The sequence below is a fragment of the Budorcas taxicolor genome, chromosome 3 (genome assembly GCF_023091745.1).
Source record: "Budorcas taxicolor isolate Tak-1 chromosome 3, Takin1.1, whole genome shotgun sequence".
Lineage (NCBI taxonomy): Eukaryota > Metazoa > Chordata > Mammalia > Artiodactyla > Bovidae > Budorcas > Budorcas taxicolor.
Genome location: NC_068912.1, coordinates 31700112 through 31727468, shown reverse-complemented (window position 1 = coordinate 31727468; position 27357 = coordinate 31700112). Strand labels below are relative to the sequence as shown.

General features: G+C 50.8%; 1 protein-coding gene across 1 annotated transcript in view; it reads right to left on the bottom strand.

Annotated features, from left to right (window-relative positions):
* The window catches only part of KCND3 (potassium voltage-gated channel subfamily D member 3), a 212926-nt gene extending 186553 nt beyond the window's left edge, over positions 1-26373 (bottom strand). Inside the window, exon 1 of the mRNA XM_052637431.1 lies at positions 25268-26373. Coding sequence (XP_052493391.1) covers positions 25268-26373 — 1106 coding nt within the window. The remainder of the gene's footprint in view (positions 1-25267) is intronic.
* Positions 26374-27357: the final 984 nt, after the last annotated feature.

The following is a 27357-nucleotide window of genomic DNA, read 5'->3' as shown; positions in this document are numbered from 1 at the left end:
AAGCTGCGGTTTTTCCAGTAGGCATGTATGGGTGTGAACTGGACCATAAAGAAGGTTGGGCACCAAAGAATTGATGCTTTCAAACTATGGTGCTAGAGAAGACTCTTGAGAGTCCCTTGGACAGCAAAGAGATAAACCAGTCAATCCTAAAGGAAATCAGTCCTGAATATTCATTGGAAGGACTGATGCTGAAGCTTAAGCTCCAATACTTTGGCCACCTGATGGGAAGAGCCGATTAGAAGAGACTCTGAGGCTGGGAAGGATTGAAGGCTTGAGGAGAAGGGGATGACAGACGACAAGACGGTTGGATGGCATCACTGACTCAGTGGACGTGAGTTTGAACAAACTGGGAGATGGTGAAGGACAGGGAAGCCTGGTGTGCTGCAGTCCATGGGGTCACAGAGTCAGACACGACGGAGTGACTGAACAACAAGCCAAGCAGGAAAACTTAGGCATCTCCAGCTCCTTCTTTTAGAATTCTATCCCTAGCTTCTGGGTTTCTAATCTAAGTCCATCATCCGGTATATTTCCTTCGATTTCTCTGGAGAGGAAACTGACCTTTGGGCCAAAGACTCTGAGCCAGAGTACCTGTATAGACTGTCTGTGGGCTGGACCCCCTCCTCCCCAGCAGCTGCTGAATATCTGCCATTCTACCTTTGATGTCAACCTGGACAGCAGAGTCTGGAGGTGGCCCTGGGATTGTCCTCAGCTTCCGGTCAGGATGCTCCTGAATGATTTGAACACTAACTTCCTCAAGTCCAGGCTTTCTCCCTTCTACCTAGACGCCCTATACCCCCTTCATGTCCCATGTTGTGACCCTCCAAGGCCTTCCCTAAATACCATCCACTCCGAGAATCCTCCCCAGTGGCTCAGTGGTAAAGAATCCACCTGCAATGTAGGCGATGCAAGAGACGTGGATTCGACCCCAGGGTCAGGAAAATACCCTGGAGCAGGAGATGGAAACCCACGCCAGTGTTCTTGCCTGGGAAATCCATGGACAGAAAAGCCTGGTGGACCACAGTTCACGGGGTTGCAAAAGAGTCGGGCACAACTATGCCACTAAACCACCACCAAGAATCCTTCACAGCAACCCCGGAAGGGGAAATCACCTCCTCGGTGATCTCCTCCGCAGGAACTGGCCACACTTCTATTACCACTGCCACACTGCATCATAATGGTCTGTCTACAGGGCATCTCCCTCAACAGAAAGTTCATCTGTGTCTAAGGGTTTTCACATCTTCAGTGTCTGGTATGAAGCCTGACATGTGAAGGCTCAACAAAGGTTTTGAGAATCAATGAATCAATGAGAGAATGAATTCTTTTAGCTTTTGAATCAAATGGACTAAAGAGCCAACACTTACTAAACACCCTAGAGGTGGCCAGCACTGTGCTAGGCACCACAGGAGGTTACTTCAAGGATAAAGGAACCATTCCCACCCTTGAGAAACCATCTGGCTGGGGAGACAAAGGTAATTAACACACAAGGAGCACCAGCATGGTGGTGGGGACTAGTACTTATGGAGTGCTTGTCAAGTGCCAGGCTCTTCCAAGAGAGTTATTGTCATTATTCAGTCACTCAGTCGTGTCTGACATTTTTGTGACCCCATGGACTGGAACCCACCAGGCTCCTCTGTCCATGGGCTTCTCCAGGCAAGAATACTGGAGTGGGTAGCCGTTTCCTCCTCCAGGGATCTTCTCCACCCAGGGATCGAACCTGCATCTCCTGCATTGCAGGCAGAGTCTTTACCACTGGGAAGCCACCTGGGAAGCCCTCCAAGTGAGTTACTAGGTGGTAACTCAACTTAACCCTCATAACTACCCTATGAAGAAGCTGCTGTTACTATCTCTAATCTACAAATGAGGCAGGAACTACAGCTGCAGCCCCTCAGCTAGGAGGGGTACACTGAGTCTTGACCAGAGCATTCAACACACTGCAAAGACTGCAGAAGTAAAGAGAAGAGGGAGATGCTTGTGGGCTGGAGCAGTCAAGGAACATTTTGAAAGAGTGGCAGGATCTGAGCTGAGTCATGAGTCTCTGTCTCCTGAACGTTTTCTCCTGCCCTGCTGGGGTCCAGGACCCTCACCCCCATGCATCTGGAGCCCTGGGGAAGACCGCTGCTCATTAGATGACTCTGTGAGGGCACTGATGGCATCGGCACTCCTGGGGCAGCCGATGCCCCAGCTCCCGCCAGACGGCTCCCCAGTTCTGGAGCCAAGGGGGCAGGAACCCACAGCAGCCGCTGATTAATTTCCACTGACAAGAGGTTGCGTCTTCAGCAAGCACGGTATTAAATAGCTCCTTTTGATCATAATTAAGTTTCTCTCGGGCTGATGCTATAAATAGCCATGCCCTATTGATTGGAGGGTCTGGGCTGTGAGCTCAGCATCCTCCGGGAGCCTTTCCAGGCTTGGCCTGGGCTCTCGAGTCCCACTTTTCTCTTCCTGACATGCAGCATTCCTAATTTCAAGGGCAGGTGCAGCCAAACACTAGGCTTGGGTTCGGCTCATTTTTCCAACTCTCCTCCCCCCTCCCACTGCCATTCCAGCTGAAGCCAGGGTTGACTCAGTGGGTTATGTGGCTTCCCAGGTAGAGGCCTCCATGAGCAGGACACCTGGTGTCTCCTCCTGGCCTCTCAGGACCTGGGCTTTCCCCTCTGTCTGCAATGAGGACAATTTCTCTGACACCTCTCTGCCCTGCCTGGAGACCTCCCTACTACACCAACAGGGAAACTGAGGCCCACTCAGTAAAGATCCCACTCAGAGTCTCTAGAGGGAAAAACAAAGTCACCGCTAGAGCTGTCTCTTTCTCTTCTTAAAATAAAACCAATCTTGTTTGTGAACAGGGAAACCTGGAGCTGTGTGTCCTGTGTGCCTGCATGCCAAGTTGCTTCAGTTGTGTTGGACTCTTTGCAACCCCATGGACTGCAGCCCTCCAGGCTGTCTATGAGATTCTGGCAAGAAAACTCAGGTGGGTTGCCATTCCCTTCTCCAGGGGCTCTTTCCGACCCAAGGATCGAACTCACGTCTCTTATGTCTCCTGTACTGGCAGGTGAGCTCTTTATCATTAATGCCACCTGTACTCAATGCTATGTCTAAGAGAGGATGAGAGGAGGGGCTTAGGGCCTTCAAATCCCAGGGTGGCAATAGTGAGGAAGGGTGGCAACCAGCACAGAGCAGACTGATTACAATGCCGACCAAGACATACCGGTGAAAAAGTGCCAGAAGAACTCTCTTTTCCCCAACTAGATGCCCACCAGAGGCCCTTCCCAGAAAGCAACAAGGTTCTTTCTCCAGGACTCCTCCAATGCCCTAGAGCCTCCACAGCCACTAACACACACACAGTGTTGCTGCTCAGCTGAGTCTATAATTCCATGGTGCTTGGTGCAGTTTTGTTCTACCCACTCTAGGAACATAATGCACTGGGAATGAGACTATGCTGCTGCTGCTGCTGCTGCTAAGTTGCTTCAGTCGTGTCTGACTCTATGCGACCCCACAGATGGCAGCCCACCAGGCTCCCCTGTCCCTGGGATTCTCCAGGCAAGAACACCAGAGTGGGTTGCCATTTCCTTCTTCAATGCATGAAAGTGAAAAATGAAAGTGAAGTCGCTCAGTCATGTCCGACTCTTCACGACCCCATGGACTGTAGCCCACCAGGCTCCTCCATCCATGGGATTTTCCAGGCAAGAGTACTAGAGTGGGCTGCCATTGTCTTCTCTGGAATGAGACTATGGTAGAGAGGAAAAGTCTGGTTGAAATTGCCAGGCTTTGCATGATCCCACTTCTGCCACCAACTAGTGCTGCAGTCCTGGGCAAGTAGCTTCACTATGCCTTAGTTTTTCTCACCTATAAAATAAGTGGGTGGAATGAAATGACCTTTCAGCTCCCAGTGCTACAATATTGCTAGTATAATTCTAAGTACAAAAAGGATATGTACACACGTGAACTGGGAAAGGAGCGTGGAGGAGCTTATGCTGTTTTCATTTTAAAGCAAGATGTTGCTCAAGTCCCCAAAGAAAGAGGGCATCTGCAGAGGGCAAGTGCTGGTGTTCGGCCCCTGTCCTCCATAACTATGGGACAAGATCTGTTCCATCTTCTGTTTTTATAAATAAGATTGGAACACAGCCATGCTCATTCAATAACCTATTGTCTATGACTGCTTTTGTGCTACGACAGCAGAGTTGAGTAGCTGGAACAGAGGCTGTATGGCCCACAAGGTCTAAAATATTTATTTATTTTCTGGTTCCTTACAAAATAAGTTTGCTGGTTTCTGCTAAGGCAAGTCAGTGAGTGGGGAAGAGGGGAAAAAGGACTCTCTCAGTGGGACTCAGGAATAGAAACCTGGGGAGACCATGGGCAGACCCTGCCTGCTTCCTACTGTCCTGCAAATCAGCTTATAGCAAGCAGGTCACTTTTATTTTTCCAGGGCACATGGATAAGGACCCTTGAATCCTTGGGAGCTCGGCCCAGTGACCTGGCAGTCTGGTGATAGGCTGTCCCCAAACCACCCAACACACATAAACACAGAGACACCCATATGTGTGGGCGTGCGTGCGTGCGCACGCGCGCGCGCGCGCGCGCGCACACACACACACACACACACACGGCTGGGGTGGGTAGGTTAGGGCAGGGAGATACTTTCATCCCAAGCATGTGACAAGGACAGAGTCCTAATCCACCTTGTACAGAGGCATCCAAGCTGACCAGGCTATTCTCATTCCTGCCAGGGTCCCACATCAATCTGCTCCAGAAACCTCTCCAGTCCCCCGCAGAGCCCTGAGCAGAGACCAGGGTAGGAGAGAGCCTGGGGCACAATCTGTGGTGCCCAAGAGCAGAGTCAATCCCAGGAAAGAGTGGGGAAAGTTGGTCACCGGCAAATAGAGCAGACTGGATGCCCCAAGAGCTCCACTTAGCAATGTGATGTATGAACAGAGCAATGAGCTGCCAGATAACGGGGAGCAGGGAGCGGCTGGAGCTGGAGCGGGGGCACAGAGGTATGTAGTAGAATCGGCACTGATGAAAGGAAAACACGTTGCCTTTCGGCCTGCACTCTCTGTGCTCCCCCCAGATTGTCCAGGCTTGGGCTGCTCAGCTTGGGATCTGGGGGCATTCCCCATTCTTCTATACCCTCTGGAGCTGGCAGGCCCCTTCTGTCTAGCCGTGCCCTAGCAGCCAGCACTGCAAGGCAAGCCTTGATCTCCACCCCAGAGCTTCCAGCATCCATCTGGCAGGCTGTGGGGGGCTTTGATGGTCTCTTCCTCACCATGAAGCTGATCTGGTTTTTGAGGGTGATGAGGGGGAAACAAAATCTCCCGATTAATTCTCACATGGCGGCCGCAAGAGGCCATATGCCGTGTTCTCCAGCGCTGCCATTATGCGTCTTGCTTGTAATTGCTTTAGAATGACACTCATCATGTTCTATTTTATCACCCAATGACAGACCAATAGAGGAGAAGGGAAACACACTCACACACTCGCACTCACAGAGGAAGCCAGACTACATAACAGACAGAGCAATTGTTCCGAAATTTAAAAGCTGGACTCTGTCCACTTGTCTAAATAGACTACGTTGCATTCACTGTGACTGCTTCCGAGTATGAAAGCTAGGTGAGGCTGCCAGTGGTGGACGGGCTGACCCAAGCTTCTAGAAGCACTTCACCATGCTTGCCCCACTCCCTCTAAACTTTCCACAAAACCCTCAGCCTTCTTGGCTATAATTACTCAAGGAATGAAGATGTCTTTCCTGGAGCAAAAAACTATAAACAGAGAGGGAGAGAGAGTCATTTCTCTGTATTTAAACACCCCACCGTGAGCACCCTAAGGTGAACAGCCCTCCGTTTCTGCCATCCTGGGTCCTCCTGTGACTCTCTTTGTTCCAGGAGGCTCACCCCATCCCCCATGCTGCCCCCTCAGCAGTCAGGGCCTCCTTCTTTCCTAAAGGTCACAAGGCAGGGAAGCTCCCAGGGGCTTCCATGAATGAGCTGCAGACTCGCTAACTTCACTCACTGCCGCCTGCTTCCCGGGACCACTGGAGCGGGAACACGGGTGGTCTCTCCCTGCCCTCCACTGGGAAGCTGGGTTAGCCCAAGAGACCAGCAACTGTGACAAATGACCTGGACCATCTTCAGTGGCAACACTGTCCCTGACAGGTGCTCTGTGGCAGGCACGGCACAGAGCACTGAGCGCCCTGAGGGGGCAGAAGTGGTTGGGTGTGAGGGTCCCACAGTCCTAGCAGCATCCCCCTTATCCACGCATGCGTGCGTGCTGAGTCGTTTCAGTTGTGTCCAACTCTTGGTGACCCCATGAACTGCAGCCCGCCAGGCTCCTCTCTCCATGAGATTCTCCAGGCAAGAATACCGGAGTGGGTTGCCATTTCCTCCTTCAGGAAGTCTTTCCAAACTAGGGATCGAATCCTCATCTCCTACGTCTCCTGTATTGGCAGGCTCCCTCATCTGCCTTGGACCAACCCTTCCATTCTCACTGCTGGGACCGGCAGCCTCTTCCCAAGCTGGCTTCTCAGCAGACCCTAAACAAATTCTCTAGCATCCTGCAGTCCCTAGCTATTTAGGGCTTGAAATCTGAGCCCAGAGAATAGAGAAAATATCCGCAAGCTGAAGATCCATTTTGCTGAAGATGCTGATCCTCAGGGCACTTGAGAAAGCCCCACTCAGGAAGCCAGAGTGGGATAGTTCATGGTCCTAGGTTACCTTCCAAACAGAGAAACAGGAACCTCGATGAGGTGGGGACATGATAGGAGCCAAAGGCCAGCTCAGGCGAGGCACCCCTCCCTCCCCTTCCCACAGGACTGGTCAGAGCAGGGACCTCAGTCCCCTCCCCAGCCTAGAGAGCTACCAGGTAAAAACACTGGAAGATCCTTGGGTAAACCTGGGCACAGAGGCGGGGTCGGGGAGAAATCCCATGTTGACACCCCAGGCTGAGCCAGTGGGAGAGGCATCAAGCACCAGTGCTACAGTCCCATGTGCAAAACCCCTCAGCTCCAGGGGAGACGCAGGCTCTCAAACCCCTTCTCATAGGAAGATGGGAATGAGCTTACATCCCTGGGGACGGGGAGAGATCAGAACACACTGTTTCCAGAGCACTCTCCCATCAGCGCTCACCTCTCTATTTCTTAATGAGGAGCCTGAGGGGAGTCTGGGCCTCGGCTGCGGAGCAGGTTAGTGAGTAATTGGGGGAAACTCCATTCAAGCTCATGCTTCCCACTCTAGGGAAGCCCCCAGCTTGTGCCTTGCCTCCCCTCTTCCCACCAGAGCAGTGGGGCATCAGCCTGGGAGTCCGAGGAGGGGGCCAGGATAGGGCAGCCTGGACCCTGTGCCCTTATCCTGGGGAGGAGGGAGGTGCCATGGAGGGTGATGCTCGCTCAGCCCTGGGGACCTGGACCTGGACCTACAGCCCGACCTACTTTGCAGCTCGCTGGCCCACCTGCCAGGGGCCAGCAGCCAGGATTTTGGCTGGCCGCAGGAGGCCTGTCCACCTGCACTCATCACACGTGCAGTGGGTGTTCTCAGTCAGCCCTCCGACAGCAAACACTGACACGAGGAGGCCACTGTACTCCGAGCCGCCCGGTCACCCCCGGCAGACTCAGCTGGCACAGTGTTTCCTGGTCTTTGTTGAATGTGTCCAATTTCCTGACCAGCTCCCTGATAAATAATCATTTCCTCGTTCACTCCAGGCAGCTCCAAGCGAGAGAAGGGTGGAGGCTGCCTTGCTGGGGATGCCCTTTCTTTGGTTTTGTTGGTGTCTGAGACCCAGGGTTGACCTCTGCTCAGAGCAGGGGGCACGGGCTGCTTGGTAAAGACCCATCTTGTCCTCAGCAGCGGCCAGCGGTCACTGAACTCCCTCCTTGCTGCCACGTTGGACGCTGTCTGTGCGCCTTCTCTCCCCAACACTTCAGGCTGAAACTCTGCACTGAGGCACGGAGATGGTATGAGAATCCAGTGGGATGCTGATCTAGGGAGGTGGGTATTTTAAGGGAAGTCAGAGGGAGACATTAAAGACCTCTCGGCATGAAGGGAAGGGCATAGGCCAGGAAAGAAAGTGATGGGGTTCCAGGCTGCCTTTGGTTGGTGCTTGGCTGACACTGGGGCTGTGATCTCACCTTTATGGTGTCTAAGGCACAGGGTTCCACAGAGCCTCCTTGCCTGTGTGGGTGGTGTCCACAGAGCCGAGTCCTTAGGCAGCTCCAGTACCACTTCTGTTCTCCCTGAAGCTCCCGCCCTGAGTTTTCCTGGCCCGTGTTGCTGGCACACCATCTGGTACTCCTGGGCAAGCCAAGCGTTATTTACCAGCAACAGCTCTGTTCATCTGGCCGTCCCTGCCCAGGAGCAAGGACAGAAAGAGACCCTCCAAGTGCCGGAGGTGGTTCACGCTGGCCACTCACATGTGCTAGGCATTGGCCCAGGCACTGCATAAACATCATTAGTTTTCAACCTCACAGGAATCTTCGTTTGCCTAAAGGAGAAACTGAGGCTCACAGGGGGACTTCTGTTTGGTCGTGCCCTAAGAAAGTGGCTGAGCATTCAACAAAGACCGGGAAACATTGTGTCAACCGAGTCTGAGGGGGGTGACAGGACTGCTCAGAGCCTAAAGGGCTTGCTGGCATTAGGACCCCAACAGCCCCAGGTGGGTAGAGGTGAGACTAAGGATGCCAGAGGTTCCTAGCCAGGGGGCCATGGCACACAGATGGGCAAGAATGGATTACAGGTATGCAGGCAGGTGCAAATCTCCCCAGCCTCCAGGGCAGCCAGGTGACGCTGGAAGAGCAGAGCCACTGGTGAGCAGCTCCACCTGCCTCCAGCAGCCTGGCCAGCTCCAGAGGAGCAAGATCAAAGGCATGGCCAGGTGACCCCACTGGGAGGCATAGATCTAAAGGAAAAGACTCTAAAATCTGGAGTGAGTAAAGGGGCACAAATTCAGAGAGGCTTTTCTGAGACAGAATTGATGTTCATATTGTCAAAATTCTTGCTCTGACTAGGAAGTAGGCACAAAGGTCAGGTAGAGAACGGGACGGATTCTTGCTCTTGCGAAGTCAGGAAAAGGAGGGGCTCTGATACTCCGGGATGGACCAGGTGGGCCTACACTGCTGAGAGGAGCCCCTTGTGCTGGGCCCTAGAGAGGGCCACTTGCTTCACCTTTCTCCCCATCACCCAAAGAGCATGGGCCTGAACTCTGCCAAGGAGCATAATTATAGGTGTCATGGCAATTTATCTGATTCATTTCATGTGCCCGGTGACTACATGTGGTGAGCTTTTCATCACCTCAAGAACAGGCACACACAGTCAGCACAACAGGAATATTTGTTGAATGAATAAAGGAAATGGGCAATAGTGGATTCAAATTAGCATCTGCAGTGGAAAGCCTCTGCTCCCCACAAATCCCACCCCAACACCTTTTTTTGTGTCAACAGGACTACAAATCCAAGGGCTGCTGGCTTGCTCTGGCTCAGGTTTAATTTTAAACAAGCTGGTTTCTGGTTTAATTTTAAACAATTAACAGAAAGAAAAAAGATATTTAACTCATTTTTTACAATGTAGTCATAACCCTCCAACCCATTTAAATAAAGGTACCCTTATAAGTTCCATTAAATAACGCTGCCATACTAATGACAAGATGTTTTTTCTTTGCATGTTTGATGTATTTTATAATTTCTTAAAGTAATAATCTAACATCTTCACTTATATGAGGTTCCCGGAGTACACAAATTCAGAGAGACAAGAGCCCCATCAATTCTCTGTGGATTCTCCAGGTATAGAGTTGTTTTTCAGGGGAAATCTGTAGGTGTGTGGGGACCTCATCTAAGAACCAGAAGACCCAGCCCTGGTCCAGGATGATGCTTCTGATGTGAGAGGAGGGGTCACGTTTCAGCAGGCCAACCTGAGAACAAAGACCCAGAGGTTTTCTCCTGCCCACAATGGCCCAGGGTTACACTGGGAACCCCTCCTCCCTCCCCACCCCTCACTTCCAGCAGTCTTTCACAGAAACACACACATACACACAGTGAGCATAGAGCCTGTTTCTCCTCTGACTTTCACTGTTTCCCTGAAACACTTTCCCTTTCTGGCCCTCCAAGCCCCACAACTTTCTCACGTCATTTGCACACTCCTGGGAGTTCTATCTCTTCCGTGACATCTCCAGGTCAAACAGATCTGATGATCCTCTTGGCTCAGCCCTATCTGGACAGGAAGTGTCCCAGAGCTAGATTCCACTCCAAGTTGGGGCACATCCTCTGGGCTTCCCTGGTGGCTCAGACGGTAAAGATTCTGCCCACAATGCAGGAGACTCAGCTTTGATCCCTGGGTCAGGAAGATCCCCTGAAGCAGGGAATAGCAACCCACTCCAGCATTCTTGCCTGGAGAATCCAATGGACAGAGGAGCCTGGTGGGCTAGTCCATAGGCTTGCAAAGCGTCAGCCATGACTGACAACTACCATGCTGTCCCCCGCTTCATGCTGTGAAACACACAAACCTTGCACCTGATTCAATGTCTGGTCCTGCTTGGTTTAAAGTTATTTAAACAACACACACAGGTTGTTTGATTCACCCGTGTGCAGGTGCTTCTCACTCTGAGTAAACTGGCAGGGCCTGACAGGGCAGCGACATGCCAGACTCTGAGCACTGAGCCCCTTCTTTATCCAGGCACTCTGCTGGAAGCTGGGGTGGGGACCATGGTGCCTGACCCCGAGGAGCAAGGACTGCCTGTGCTTTCAGAAGGTGCTGACGGGAGGGAGAGAGCCTCCTGAGATGACTCACTAACCTGGCCCATTTCCACTGAACTTCCTTTCCGTGCCCATACCCTGCTACCGGCCCTTTAGTCCTCGTCCTCTCTGCACTTTGGAAAGCCAGTGGTGAGATGCTTAGAGCCGGAGAAAGCCCACACGCTCACTCTCTCCCCAGTCCTCTGTGATCATTTAATGGTTGGTTTCATTCAAATAACTCAAAGTAATGTAAGCCACGCTGCCCACACGGATGCTAATAGCAATGTCGAGATTCCCCTGCGTTCCTCTGGGGAGCTCATGTTCTTAAATAATGGGAGTGGAGAAGGGAAGGGCCATTTACTGACCAAAGGGATAACAGCGGGAAAGAAAATGGGGAGGGGGTGGGGCAGGGAGAAACCCTGGGTAGGGTGTCAGTAGGGATGGGGAGTGGGGGACCAGGGACAGGATGGGAACTCCATGCACCCCAGAACTTGCCCATTCATGCTGTGCAGGCTCCCCAAGGGTCTAAACAGCAACTGGTTCATCTGGGAACCTCCACTCTTCCCCAGGGCTTGGATCTGCCAGAGCCGCACCTGAGCCATCCCAAGTCCATGCCAGGACACATGTCCCAGGGTCTTCTTGCCACCAAGTCCCCTAATGACTTCCCTGATCATAATTATACTTGTCTTCCACAACTGTTTCCTAACAGGACCTTTTGGGTTCTCAAAAGTCCTCATCCTTCCAAGGTGTAGAGGAAATAGGCTTGAATTGAATACATGAGAGGAAGGTTGTGATCACTGACCCTCTCCAAAATGGAATCACTGCAGCCCAAAGGGTAAATTCCCATCCCTGAATGTTCAGGCAGATTCGTTGCCATCTGCTGGGGAGGTTGCTGAAGGGAGTCCAGCTCTGAAGGGTGATAGCAAAGTAGGATTCATGGGGCTTATGTAGCTCTCTGCAGATCCCACTGTTAACATCTATCTTCCCCTCATCCAGCTAATCTGGCCTATCCAAGGAGCTGAGTTCACAATTCCCTGGTCTCTCCAAACATGGTGCTGTGTGGCTGAGAGCTGCTGACCCGAATCTGAGCCATGCCGGCTTACCATCAGGAACCCTGGAGCCCTCTGGGGGAGTCTCTGAGCAGAACCTCCCAGGTCCCTCTGCAGACCATTTCTGATGGTCACTTTGGCCAAGGACTCTTTTCACTTGGACCTCTTTAGAGATGAAGAAATGGAAATGGGATGGTTCCCAGTGCCCCACCATCTAGAGGCTAGTTCCCCAGGCTGTGATCATCCAGGCTACTGGGCTAATGATCAGATTTCCTCTGAAGAGGGAGAGACTGACAGCTTGTGAAACTGACTTGGAAGTGAAGTGAAGTGAAGTGAAGTGAAGTGAAGTCACTCAATCGTGTCCGACTCTTTGCGGCCCCATGGACTATAGCCTACCAGGCTCCTCTGTCCATGGAACTCACTAAATCCAACCCTTCATCATTGAGAAGAGGATTCTGAGGACCGGAAGTGACTTGTCCAAGATCACACAGTCTGCTGAAGCTGACCCTACAACCCACATCTGACTCCTCGTTCAGTGGTCTTCCCATTGTCCTATGGAGCCCAAACCCAGCAGAACGGTGTGGTTAACCCACATGAGCCAGCATAAAACACCTAAATCAGAGTGTGGACACAGCAGCCTCTGCTCTTCAGATGAGAAGCTGACCTTACATGGAAATATTAAGAAAGTCAAACACCGTGTGTGGAAGTTGGGGGTGGGCATAGCGCTTCATCATCTCTCTCTAAGCCCTGCCCAAACTGGGAGTGTGCCTGCCAGGCTGCAGGAAAATGTTTTATTAATCAACACAACAGACTTTTGCTGGCCAGCAGAGACCTTTCTGCTGAAGAGGGGAGGGTGAGGAGGGGAAGGGGCTTTGGCTTAGAAGACAGGGATGCAAACCCTCAGGTACCGAAGTCTCAGGAGAACTTCTAGCAGCTTCTGGAAGCAGAAGACAAACAGGCTAGGGAAGAAGGGAAAAAAGAAAAAAAAACAAACAAATGTAGAGTCGCATGCAGCAAACTGCTCTTCTCCATCTCTGGGGCAGAAATGGCAAGAAAAAGGCTGAATGAGTCTAACACCCCAATGTCAGGAGAGCCAGCAGAGGGGAGTGGGAGGGTCAGAGCTCGAGGAGGAAGAGCCACACCTGGCACTGTGAATCCTCCAGGTGGGCAGAAGCAAGGCGGCTCCTATGACCTCTAGGGAGGATGTGCCCAAGAGACTCCTTATCCCACCCCTGACCTGCTTCATCTTCCAGCCACAGATCACCATGAGGGCCTATAGCTGAGGAGGCCAGAGGACTGGGCAGCCTGTGATCAGTCAGCGGGTTCAGATAGGACCCCCTCATCAGAGCTGCTTCCTCCTATTCTAAAAACGTGAGGACTGGCCTCCAGCCCTGCTGAGCTGAGCTGTGGTCTCTCTGGTGGGCTGGGCTGGGGCCAGTAAAAGGCTGAGCTATGCCCCATGGCCTGGCACGGATGTGGGGCTGGGGGAGACTGCCAATTTCTAGACATAGGACATGGGTGACAGAGCCACCAGGGACCAGGATCTCCGCAGAGAGGGAGAGGGCATAAGACTTTCAGGCTTTTATTCTGAAAGATATTTACACAGGATATTTACACATTATGCATATTTACAACTTTACTTCTCCCTTCAATTTTTCTTCTTTTGTACAAACTCTACTGTAACACTAAAATCTCCCACTCCCTTCTTTTTTTGTCTTCTCTCCTTTTCACCAATAAATTCACTGCCTGCTGGTGAATTCTTCCCCCATGCATGTTGCTGTCCCTTCTCTGTTGGCGCAGACCAACTTGGGTCCCTTAGATCCTGCTGGCCCCTTCTCCGTGACTCTGATTCTTCCTTCATCACCATCCTCCATCCACTCTTCACCCCCATGACCTTTGCCAACAAGCACGAGAGCCTTTGGTGCCAGCACATTAGGAGGCTGGGGGGCGCTGTTTCTTCCTCTCAGCCCCCAAAGCCTCTGGTGAAAATCTGGGTGGTTAGTGACGTGTTAAGAGCAGACACTGGTTATACTGCACACAGAACTCCAGCTTCTCCAGACACCAGCCATAGGCTCTGAGCGGGCCTCGGTTTTCTCAGTAACCTCACTCTCCTTTGGTTAAGGAGGGTTACATGAGGAAATCCATGTAAACGATTTATAATCAGCACCAAACCTGGAATATCATAAAAGTTTGATAATATCAATTTTAGCTATTGTTACTGTTGTTGATGGTGATGAAGGACAGTGGTCCCTCACATGTCAGGGTGAATCTGCTGCTACCTATTCAGTCTCCTCACCTTCCAGATAACAGTCCTAAAGAGACTCGGACACAGCTCTTGAATCATCATTTCTGTCCCGGGCCAGCCTCTCCCCGACTCCTAACTGCGGATGGAGCTTTCACTTTGGCAGACACTAGAGACACTGCCCCTTTACTCTCAAGGTGGGGTTCCTTCCTCATCTCTTCTTGGGTCAGGCTGATGGCCTCATTCTATCTCTCCTTACGAGCTTTATCTCTTTTTTCCTACCTTTTACTTCAACTTTTCATTCTCATTTTATACATTCATTTGTCTATCATCTTCTGCTCCTACTAGAATTCCAGTCCCTCAGAATTTGCCTGTTCTGTTCATAAATACATCCTTAGCCCCAGCACACTGCCTGGCACACAGAGACCCACAATATTTACTAAGTAAATGATCGAGTGAAGGAATGCATTTAACATTTCCAACACAATCTTCCAAGGACCAGCTAAAACATCACCTCTTCCAAGAAGTCTTCCCTGATCCCTGCCTCCTCCACCTTTCCCTACGCTTTTCTGACCTTTACTCAGAACTCTCACCTTATTAAATCCAGAAACATAGGTCTATGTGCACAAAGGACCCATGTTACTAGGCTGAGGCTTCTTATGAAGCAGAGACTCTAAAGGAATCAGAAGACCTTGTTTTGAATCTAGTAATGCTGCTACAGCGTGGGAGCTCAGGCAAGTTGCCTACACTCTCATCTCCTGCATGCACGCTAAGTCACTCAGTCATGCCCGACTATCTGCAACCCCACGGACTGTAGCTCTGTCCATGGGATTGTTCAGGCAAGAATCCTGGAGCGGGCTGTCATGCTCTCCTCCAGGGGATCTTCCCGATGCAGGGATCAAACCCCCGTCTCCTATGTCTCCTGCCTTGGCAGGTGGGTTCTATACTGCTAGTGCCACCTGGGCAGTCCATATATAGGAAGCATATTGAACATCCTCCTCCTAGGACTTAGTCCTCATCCCCTTTCTTTGGAGCCCCTCATAGCAACTAGGACTGTGCTTTGCTCACAAAGATAGCTCAATGCAAATTTGCTGAATTACTGAACCATCGCTTTCCCCAGGTGCTTACCAAGAGCCCAAGAGAGATGTCTCCAAGAGAGGGCAGGCCTCAGGCCGTGCCCAGTGATGTCAGGAGTAACTCTGATGTTTTGCTCTAAGAAGGAGGGAATGAGTGGGACAAGCAGTGTCTCTAGTGCTTGGAAACTCTGCCCAGGGGTTTGACGCTGCGAGGCCTGAGTGTCACCCATGGAGGCTGTGCCATGCAGAGTCAGCACCCTCTGTGGCTGGGCAAGGGATGTTTGCTGGTCTGTGGCTATTTAGACCCCAATCTCCCATCCACAAGCCAATGTAAGGATTCTGTTCTTATTATATTTTAGCAAAGCTCATAAACCAATCTTGATTTCCTGGGTCAGTGCTGTTTATTTAATTATCATGGTAGGAGACTAAAAAGAAAACCTTGTTTCACTCAGAAAACCAATATGACCTTTTAGCTCCAGCAGAAACCTGGTATGAAAGGGAACTTCTGCAGACCAAGGAGAGAGGCATGGACCAAGCGGCACACAGTGGGCATCCGTACTCCTACAGGGCAGGTGCAGAGAAACAGGGCCCGGGACAGGAAGGGGTTCCCAGGTCCTCTCCTCATCCTTCCCTTCGTGTTTTCCTGGGCCATCTCGCCTATTTTCCCTGCTTCAGATGATGATTTCAGAACCTGCTGCTTTAGCCCCCTTCTCCCTGTTCAGTTGCAGACCCACCTTTCCACCCACCTGCCAGCTACTTCAAAGACACTCAGGGTTACCAGCAAACACTGCTGACCCACAGCCAAGCTCATGGTCTCTACCTTGACCTCCAACCAACCTGTTCCACCTGAATGTTTGTCTACTTGTCCAGTCGTATGGTTCCAGAGTTACTTTGGACTTCTCCTCCTGGACGTTTATCTCTCCTTTTCCACTGTGCCTGCCCTAGGTCAAGCCTTCTTTACTTCTTCCCTGGATCTGTCTCCTGGCTAATGTCACCGTGTCCAAGGGCTCTCTAACGTTCATCCAGAAGTCACCTTCCTAGTCCGTGTGTCACAGAGACACATTTGGTGACTCTCTAATGTCTACCAAATAAATCCCTTAGCCTAATATTTTAGACCCTCATGTCTCTAGCAAACGTTTTGTTCCTGCTCACCTCCAGCCACACTCCTCATATATCCTAAACTCTAGCAGACCAGCACATTAGCTAAACTCTCCAAGTACCATACTCGTTTGCAGTTTACTTGGAATTTCTGTTTCCACATATCAAAATCCTGCCTACTATTGTAGATTCAGCTGAAATGTCACCTTTCCATGAAGCTAATCACTCGTTCATTGGCAAATACTTATTAAGCTTTTCTTCTGTGTCACTTTTTAATCATTTCAGGCCATGCTTCATCCTCTCTTGTACACTCAGAAACATATTCCAAGCCTCAACTGTAAACTTCTTGGGGACAGTACCGAGGTGTCATTTCCATACCCCCAATACTGCCTAATAGGGTGCTTCACAGATACTAGGTGCTCAGTAATGTTTGTTGAACTGAATCGAGGATTATGCTGTCCATGGTTTTGATATCATTTAGTTTACTTGAATTCTCCTAAGGTTTTTTTTTTTTCTGTTTAAGTATGCGTGACCAGGAAGAAGTAAAAATAAACTAATGATACTTCTCAGCAGCTCCAAGCCTGTAATTATGGTTAACTCTCAGTTATCCATGCCATTGGAAAAGCATCATTGGAGAGAATCCCACACCAGAAGCACAAAAACATGATTTCCATCAGTCTTTGACATGTATTGTATGATTTTCAAGGAGCTGATTTGCCTTGTTAATTTTGTTTGGCTGATCGGGTTGCTATTTGCATTTATAGTCTCTCAATAATTGGCTGGGTAGCAGGGATGGAAGGGGAGGTGGAGGGCTGTGTTGGGGGTAGGAAGTCGGTCCAGAAGGAAATGTCAGCTCTATACAACTTCGGAGGCAAGACTGGACAAAGTGAACATCACAGGCACTTGGGGTTTGTCAGCATGGCCCAGGGTTTGGCCAGTTTCTCTCAGATGACTGCGAATGTAGAGATGTCCCTGCCCACTCCCTGGGTCCAGAGTTGGATTTTGTTTAAAGATGATGTAAAGTAAGTAAGTAAAGGTTGTGGGATGGAGGAAGGGCTGTGCTTCCAGTCTTGTTGGTAACAGGAGGGTGCCTCGCTGAGCTACTGGGAGCCACTGGATGCAAATCAAAGAAAATGAGATTTGCAATTTTGCATCGATAGCTAGATAATGCAAGGGGGAAAGCTCCCCTCTTCTCCTTCTGAAGCAAACAAATATCACATGTGGTGATTCAGCAGCTGCATTAGTTGGGGAAAATTGATGCACATTTCATGTGTCAGGGAGCTGAATCCCAGAGAATGGAGCCAGCCTCCCAGAAAATGGTTTCTTTATATAGTTCCATCCATTTATTGTTTGATTGGACTTTCTGTATATTAAATTCAAGCTGTTCTGCTGCTCTTGGGTATTATGATGTGTTGGCTCGGTGGGAAATAATGAAGGTGACGGGATTTTACAGCATCGCATTACAAAGGAGGCGTCCCCAGCCCCATCCATCTCTCCATCAACTAGCTTGTGTGTGAGGTGGCACTTATATTAAAACGATTTTTCTGATTCAGTTTAATGACACTCATTCGAGTCCTGACACCCGGAATATGATTACATGAGCTAGATGCAATCTCCCTCCATCTAGCCGTGGTCAGCAAAGGCTGAGTTCTCCTCCTTCCCCAGCCCCTCCCTTCCCGCTTAGCCATCATTTGCATTGAGTTGGGTGGAGGGAAGTGGGGCTGAGGGGGAAGAAGGAAAAGGCTTACATTCTGGTCTGAGAAAAGCAGGCTGGGCAGAGGCAGGAGCACTGGCCTTGCCCTAGGGGTCATGATACATGTAAGCCTTTTGGCTGAGAACTTCAGATGCTTGAAGCGATTGTGGTAACTCCTTCATCCTCATCACAAACAAGTCCCCTTTCAAAGCTGGCTTGAATTCACTACTATAGACTCCAAAAGAGATTGCTAAGGGCCAGGTTCTCACTTCTCAGAAAAGAAAAACTGGCTTGGTCATCACAAAGGATGGACACTTAAAATGTGAGTAGAGTGTCAGTTTCCTCGAGGACAGTGGGAGAGGGACTCACAGAGAAGTCTCTGCTCCTCTTCCTGCCCGGGAGAAGCTTCCAGCCACAAAGGTGTGTGGCCAAGAGCCCTGCGGGGACTGGGACAGGCGCTCCCTCCTGGGTGAGAGAAACAAAAATCCCCCTGTAGTTACCAAGGGGTTTTGCCCCTCCCCTGGGGAGAGGGAGGGCCAGGCTGCCTTTTATTTACACTATTTTCAGGCAGAATAATTGCTGCTCCTCAGGAAGAATCATGTTTTTGTTTACGGGTGTGTTTAAAAAGGGAAACCCAAACAAAACCAAACACAGGGAGAGGGAGAGATTGATTTTAAGAGATTCCGGAAGAGAGCTGTGAAATGGGCATCAGCATCCTTCCAAAAATTGCTGCGATTTGAACAGCTGGATCGGAAGACGAATCTAATGTGGTGACCCTGGGGTAAAGAACCCCAAAGGCTGACATTCTACCCGCGGGAATTCATTTCTTCCTCCCCTGCAGCCCCAAAGTGCTCCCCCTGCCTGTGTCAGCAGCTACTAGAGCTGCTGCCTTTGAGACTGGCTGCTCCCTTTCAGTTTCCGAGCCAAGACTGCCCACACAGTGGTGAGCACCTTGGCAGGTGCTGGGGAAATTCTGCCTGGGTTGAAGGCAACCTCAGTCAAGTGCAGATGCTCCTGCTGATTGTCAGTCCAGCCCTGTTCTCAGATGGCCATGCTCTAGTTCAGCCTCAGAGGTCTGCCATCCGGTGCCGGAGTCTGGGAGCCACCCTGCAGGCCCTTTACGTTTGCCTCTTCTTGTGACATGCTTCTCCCAGCAGTGGAAGTCTTTAGGTCTCTGTCTTTCAGGCCAGTCCTCGGCCATGGGAGCTGGTGAAGCTTTCAGCTGGCAGGCTGGCCGCAGGACCAGCAAGTGTGTCCTGTGGCCTTGACTTTCAAACGTATACAGAATCTCTCACTTCTCCCCTTTCCAATGCCACCACTAGATCCCAGCCACCCTCATCTCTTGCTCAGATTGCTGTGGTAGCTTCTCTTCTTCAATGTATTCACTACCCATTGCCCAGATCCTTTCAAGTGAGTCAGGTCTTCTCAAAACTCTCCAAAGACTTCCCGTTCCAAGCATATTCGTAAAAGGCAAAGGGCCAAGTCCCTTTGGTGACCACAGTGATTACGCAGGCCCTGCATGGGCTGCTTTGTGCTACCTGTCCCTGCTCTTGGGGCTGGACCATCAGCGCCTTCTAGCCCTTCCAAGAATAGCGCACCAAGCCCCCTCCTGCCTGATGGCCTTTGTGTTTGCTGTTTCCTCTGCCTGGAATGTTCTTCCCCAAGAAATCCACATTCCAGGTTCTGCTCAAATTCAGCCTTATCTGAGAGGCCTATCCTGACCTCCCCACATAAAATAGCAGCTCTCCCTTGCTGCATCCCCTCTCACACTTGGCACCCTCAATTTATCACATCATGCTTAATTCTTCTCTGTAGCATGCATTACTTCCTGCTTGCCTGTATGTAGGTGTGTATCCATCTATCTCTTTATTGTCTGGTTTTCGCCACTAGAATGTAAGGCCCACAAGACCAAGGGCTGTGTCCTTTGCTGCCGTATCCCCAGGGCCTAATAGCTACTCAAGTATCTGTGGAATAAATAACTGAATGGAGGGAAATGTCATGGGTAGGGGGGCTTATCTATGGCACCCTTTCTGCTCCTCCCTGGCCATGGAGTCTGAGCCAGGAGCCTGGCCAAGCAGCCAATAGTGAAATACATGGGTTGAAACTTCACTTGCAAGAAAGCCCCAACCCTGCTAGGCTGACATCAGAGCTAGAGAATTCCCTGCTTGGCCTCCTCATTTCCACCCACTCACAAACATCCTGTTAGACAGCACCATATCACTAACAGTGAGATAGCACTTTCACTGGTTCTTACAATAGTCAGGAGACGGTTAACAAGTGAGAAAATTGAGGATGGGTAAGCCAGAGTACACACCTGTTTGGTTGAACAAATATATACTGAAGCCTAGTACATGTCAGGTCCTGTGCTAGGTATAGATCATAAAGTGATCTTTGAAGCAGATACCTGCCCTTGGGAAACTCATATTCTGGGGAAAAGACATATAAACAAAGTTAATGAAATGTGGCAATTGGCAAGAAAGATGCATGGCAGTGCACGTGGGAAGCCTTCCTGGAGACAACGTGGGCTGTTTGGTAGGATGACAGGAGTTAGCCAGACATAGCAGAGTGAGGGGTGGTCTCTGGAGGGACGGGAAGAATCTGAATAAAAGCCTCTTTTCTGACCCTGCTCTTCCCACCCTCTCTTATTTTGGTTCAAAAAAAGAGAAATGAGTTTCATTCATTCTGTCTGTGTTTTACATAGGGCTGACGTGCAATCATGGCTCCTGTGCATTCTCAGACCCTATGGTGCTGGCTGATACGCAGTAGACACTCAATAAATGTTGAATGAATGAATGATACCTTGTTGGGATGCAGGTCTCCACTCTCTCTTAGGAATTTCAGCACCAGAGAACTATTGGTTAAGAAATTCAAACCAAGAGAAGATCCTGAGGTCATTTATTCCCAGTAATTGCACTATAATCAGATCCCCCAGGCAGGGACCCACCACCATCTAGATGGGCACTGTTTGGCCAACACCCCACTCCAAGGCCCTTGGAAGGTGGGAGGAGGGTTGGTGGACCCCCCTGAGGCAGTGGATGATGGTACAGCCAGAATTTCAGGAACTGAAGGGTTAACAAAACCCACCTCTGGTTGGTTCCACTGGGGGTGCCTGATCAAGCACCCCATTCTGTGGAGTGCCCATATTGATCTCCTAGGCCCGGCTCCCAGTCTCTGAAACCTCAGGCAGGCCCCTTCCAGGATTAGACTTTAAAGGGAAATGCAAATTACCTGGAGGCTGCTTCGTGCTTGGAAGAAGTAAAAATCGATTCTGTTTTCGTTAAAGTGATTTTTGGACACTGTCAAAAGCTCTCTCATCTCAGAGCACGGGGTGACAGATAGGCTGCCGGTCTCAATTACATAACCAAGCCAAGCAGGCGGCATCAGGCCATCTCATTAGAGTGACGCTGCTCCATGCCCTTCCCAAGCCCAATTCCCCCTCCCTAAGATGTCCAAGAGCACTTTATCCCTTCCAGGCCTGAAGCTGGCCCTCGATGGCCCTTGTGGATGCTTGTTCACAGAGCTTCCTTCCCCTCTGCCCCAAGCCACACGTGAGCTTCACCCATGGACTGGCTCAGGCAGTCTGCCCAGTGGTGATGTCAAGCAAAGTCAAACAAAATGAAGAGGGGAAATCTGCTTTGAAAAAGTCTATGACATATAATATATTCCCAAACTAGAGGTGCTGGTCTTATTTAATATTGGGAGCTCTGTGTTATCCCTTCCCTCTGTTAACTGTGATAATTGAGGATTTATTTTATTTATAGTATCAATTACGAGCACAGAAATTAATCCTTTAATGGTGAACTTGGAAGCTCAACTGTCAAGGGGGCACCAGGAAACCCTGGGCTGGGCAAAGGTGTCTTCCCCACCAGCATGGGAGGTGGCCAAGGAAAGCCATCCTCCAGCATTGGTGGCAGCCGGGTTGTTATTGTTCTATGTGCTCAAGATATTTTGAGAAATTAAATAAATGGGAATAATTGGCTCCAGGAGATCCCTCCCTGGAGGACACCTGAGTAACTCATCAGCGGGTCCTGGGAAAGTAGGCAGAGCCAGGAAGAGCAAATTCCTTCACTCGACACATCGGCCCTTGACTAGTCAGTCAGCAAAGGCACATAGGACAGTCCTTCCAGACTGGAAATAGGAAGCCTGGGAAGGTTTGGGTGGGAAGGGTCTGGAAACAGGAAGAAGTCTGCCAGGGATTGTTGGAAGCAACCAGAGAGAATGTGGAATGTGGCAGATCACTGGCCCTTGGCATTGCATGCACCCTTGGGGTTCAAACACCAGCAAAGAGTAAGCAAAGACAGGCTTTCCGGAATGATCCAACAAGCTTACAAGTAGCCAATGAATGTGCTCAGGACAGAGAGCAGCCAGAGGAGAGGAACGGTTTCCAGGATCGGGTGGGTAAGACCTCCGATAAGAGCAAGAAGACCCTCCACAGCGTCGCAGATCATCCCAGTGAGGGGGGACCACACACCAGATAAATGCTGCCCTGCTCCCTCCCTGGAGCCAGGGCTGAGGGAGATATAAATCTTGGGTCCACCCTAGAGAAAGGACAGGTGGGTCTGGAAGGGACTGAGGACATTATCAGACCAAGCACATGGAAAAGGAGCCCCATTCTCATTGACTCACCCATTTAAGAGTTTTGCCAAATACGTGTTGTTTAGAGTCAAGCAGCGAGCCAGGTGATGGTTCCCACAACCAACTCTGGTCAAAGTCAAGCAGCCCGATCCAGCCGACACTGGTCAGGGTGGATGGGAAGAAAAAGCCTGCTTTCCCATTACTTAACGGAGGTTAAGCAAGACATGACTAAAGTCTTCATTTTTGCTTGTGAGTGTTTCCCTCCCTAAGGCTAGACATCTTGTTGCTTGAGGAAGGGAAGGGTGAGGAGCTCGCAGGGCCCGAAGTCAGGGGTCGGGGGGAGTCCGGGTCTTCCTACGTAGGAGTCCTCACTCTCTGGCAGTCCTCTTGCTCTGCCCCTCCCTCACCTCCCAAAAGAAAATGTGAGGCCATGACTGTCTACCCCCTGACGCTAGACTTGACCTTGAACTACACAGTGAAGGCTAAAGGAAATCACCGGTCTCCCCAGTGACAGTAAATAGATTTTGCAGTGAAAGCAGCCATTAATTTCCCAGGCAGAACTTAAACCGGCCAGAAGAAAATGTTTTATATATTCATAAATTCCCTGTGTGCCTAGTGAGGTGCCTGTAGTCCTCACCACGCTGACACTTTCTTAAATAGAGATAGGACTAGAATAGATTATGACACCCTGAGGCCATTAAAAAAAAAAAAGGAAAAGCTCTGAAGGGCTGATTTCCACCTACAGGCCCTGATGGTACGAACAAGTAGAGTGGGAAATGAAAAGAGAAAGGGCCCTGGAGACAGCCAGACTGGTATTTGAAAAGCAGAGCTGCCCCTCAGCAGCTATGTGACTACAGATATTTACTTAACCTCTCTGAGCCTCGCCGGCTGCATCTTCAGAGTTGTATGGAATTTTTCCTACCTTGCAAGGCTGTTGTGAAGACTTAAAGAGATAACATATGCAAAGTGCTCAGCACACTGCTGACACATAGTAGACACACATATGCTGTTATGCTAATAATAAAAAGTAACAGACAGGTGGCCATTGAAGTTTCCATTGATCTCCTCTGAAATGGCCCCATTTTAACTCTGACACTCATCCGTCTGCCCTGTTTTCTCCCCATGGCAGTCCTGAGGCATCACTGGTGTCATGAGTCCCATCAAGGGGCACTTAAGGGTATTGGACAGTCAGAGTGTAGCCGTGGAGGTCCTGGCCATGGAAAAGTCCCCTTCAGAAAAGCAAAGGGATGGCCAGGTTAGCAGAGAAGCAGCAAATGTGCCTCCTTCTCCTAACACAGGGCCAGCTCTCCAGCCCGTCTTATTCCTAAATATCCCACCATGCCAGGAAGCCACATCTACTCCCTGAGTCATGAGAGACAAGGTCAAATGACCAGACATCCTTGCCCACTTTGGGTGCGAGCAGTTAGTGGGAGACTGCATGTGTGTTGAAAAGGAAGGAAAGGGCAAGGTGGCCTCTGCCCGATGAATGGAATGCCCCCGTCAAATGTGGCCTTCACAAATGGACAACAACACCCCTTGCTTTTCCCTTCCATGTGGCAGAATGACAAATGTAATCATTTTAAAAGGTCCTGTCACCTGCTCAGTCATTCCCAATAAGCACTATGGAAAAACCGATACCAGCACCACAGGGTTGCAGCCAGGAAAAAAAAAAAAATCGAATCACCAGGACGCCACCAACTGAATTGTCAAACACCAAATAAAAAGCTTCATGAATTCTCCATCAGCGATATAACGCTTCCTGGCCTAAGCAAATACAGCCCCAGTATATGAATTGTGAAGGGATTTTGCTTGAGCCTCAATGACTTCCCACGGCTGAAGCAGCAGCCCCTAAGAAATACACATCTCCTTGAAGCTGCCTTCACTGGCTCTAATCCTGTTAGGGTGAAGACTGTAATCTGCTTCCTGAGCGTTCCCCCCCACCCAGTCCTCTGATGGAAAGCTTCATATCCCAGCACCATAAATATATTTCGGTGATCTCAACTGGAGAGGGGACCCTGGGGAGATGGAAAAGACAGAGTCACCCGTGACCTCACTGAGCACCTTTCCCTCCCACAGATGATACCGTTGCTACTGTGTCTGACCACATGATCCATCAGACCATCTCACCATCACCCAGGTAGGCTGAAGGATCATTCCATCACAGAGTCAGACTAAGAAGACAAATCTACTGCTTCTTCAGTGAGAAAAAAAACAAATCAGGTGTCCCACTTTGCAGAAAACCCAAGTTCAGAGTCACTTAGAGAAAGTCTGCTCAGAGCTCCTGAGCCCTTGAGCATCTGTGGCAGCAAAAAAGAAAACTTAGGCAGAAGAGAAAACAGCCTGCATATATACAAAGGAGAGATGCAGGGAGGCTCCAAAAAGAGAGTTCTCGGGTCTCCTGTTAACGGAAATCTGTACCCTCCTGACCACGCTCACTGAACTTCTCGCAGCATTCTTCCTTCCTGCTGCCCTCTTTCCCTCCTCAAGGCAGCCCTTGCAGCCTCAGGTGCATGTAAGAATGCAGCAGCCTCCACTCACTCCTCCCCCACCACACGCACATACCCAGAATGCATGGCTGAAAAAAGACATGGTGACAATTTCCCGTGTTTTGTAAAATACGTACCCTACTCCTAAAAGAAAAAGTTCAGAGCACTCATCATCCCTAAACAAATCACTTAGGTGCCTTCCTCTTCTGATTAGCAACTTCCCTTGCTCCTACAACTTGGGGAAGTGACTCCAACCTTCTGTGTCCACCTCGGACACCATCCACAGTGTCCCCGTCAGTCCAGCCTCCGCCCCGTCTCCAGTCCAACAGCTCCGACTTACCCCAGCGTGGTCATGGTGACGATGGTGTACCAAAACGAGGCGGGGATGCTTGTGAACTTGCTGGCGGAGGAGCCCTTCTCGGCATAAAACATCACAGTGGCAAAGATGATGATGGCCATGGTGAGGGAGAAGAGGAGGAAGCCGAGCTCCGAGGCACAGCTCTTCAGGGTGTAGCCCAGGATCCGCAGGCCCTGGGAGTGCCGCGAGAACTTGAAGATCCTGAAGACGCGGAAGACCCGGAGCGTGACGAAGGCGCCCGACACGTCCTCGTTGTTGGTCATGACCAGGCCGATGTAATAGGGCATGATGGCCACGACGTCGATGATGCTCATCACGCTGCGGATGAAGCGGTAGCGGCTGGGCGCCGCGAAAAGCCGGAGCAGGTACTCCACCGTGAAGATCATGACGCACGCTGTGTCCAGGCAAAAGAAGGCCACGGAGTAGCGCTCGCCACACGGCAGCTCCTTGCTCCCGGGCGCGGTGCCGCACGGCACGGTCTCCACCACGTTGGTGATGACCGAGACGGCGATGAAGAAGCCAGTCACGTAGTAGAAGACCAAGGCCAGCGTGCTGGTGTGCGGGTTCTCGAAGGCCCGCCACATGGTCTGGCGGAAGCTGAGCGAGGGCATGGACTCCTGGTTGTTCTCCGAGTCGTTGTCGTCCATGAGCCGCTCGGCGTTCTCCCTCTTGCGGTCCTTGTACTCCTCGTAGCAGCAGTCGCCGATGATCTCGGGCAGAATGCCGTAGAAAGCCAGCTCGTCGTCGTAGGCGGAGATGCACTCGTAGCGCGGGTAGTGCAGTTTGCCGGTGCGGTAGAAGTTGAGCACGCAGCGGAACACTTCCGGGTCCCGGTCGAAGAAGTACTCCTTGGTGTCCTCGTTGAAGAAGAACTCCTTCTCCGTGCTGCCCAGCAGTGTGTCCGGGTAGCGCTCCAGCGTGGTCCGCCACGTCTGGAACCTCCGCCCGCTCACGTTGAGGACGATCAGTTCATCCTGCCGCTTGTTCTTGTCGGCCGGGGCTAGGGGCATGGGGCAGTTGGCCACCGGCATCCACCCGATGGCCGCAGCCCGCGCGAAGGGCAGCCAGGCTGCGACTCCGGCCGCCATGGTGACTCCAGCTCCTGGGCGGCCACTGCTCCGCCACCCCGCACACCAGCTTGGAAGTTAGCTCAGCAACCCCTGGAGACAGGAGGAGAGAGCAGAGAACCCGTGAGTCCCCTGTCTGCACCCGAGTGGGAGATGGGACACAGGGAAGGGTCATCAGGAAGTGAAACAGCAAACATCTGGAAGGGGAATGAATGGAACTGAAGTCGCCCCCAAAGAGAGGGGACTTGATCGCACCCGGTCTTGCAGTAATGTGGGATCACCAGATGTTGTTGACTGCCTGACAAATTGTCAAGTTCCAAGAGGGCTCAGGAGCACTTGGAGGGAAAACCTCTTTAGCAGAAAGATCTGGGAAGACGTGGGTAATAATCAGCTCCAAAAGGTTATGGTGTTATTATGAATTTAAATTGGGAGAGGGTAAATGAGTTCTCATTAAATGAATTTAAAAGTGGGATAAACATGCTAATTTTTATTTCTCTCTTCACCCACTACGGCAATCAGGAATGGGGTGTGGAGCGGGGAGATCAGGGAAACACATTCTTTCCACTCCTCACTGGTGAGGAGGCTGGGGCTGCCCAGGACTGGGGAAAATTCTCTGAGATGCCAGAACTTGGTGGAGTTCTGTCCCCAAGTTCCATGGAGAAGGCTGACCCTGGTGGCGTGCTACCCTCTGCGACATTCAGCTGGGACATTTGGCAACCTCATGGCCAGTCATGCTCTCAGAGCCATAACAGAAAGATGTGGGAGAGGCTGGGAGGCTAGGGTTCCTCCCCCACCTTGTAAAGGACTGTTGGATTCTTGGTGCACCTGCCTTCCAAGCATTGTCCTTCTCCCTCCCAGAGGAAGCTGATCCACGCTTACTGCCATCTCCAGACTCCTCGCCTCCCGTCTCCATCTGCCCACCATCCCTAACTCCCTCAGGTTATATAACAATACCCTTTCCCGTGCCAGCCTCTTTCACCTGGCCCCACTCCACCCTCAGAGATT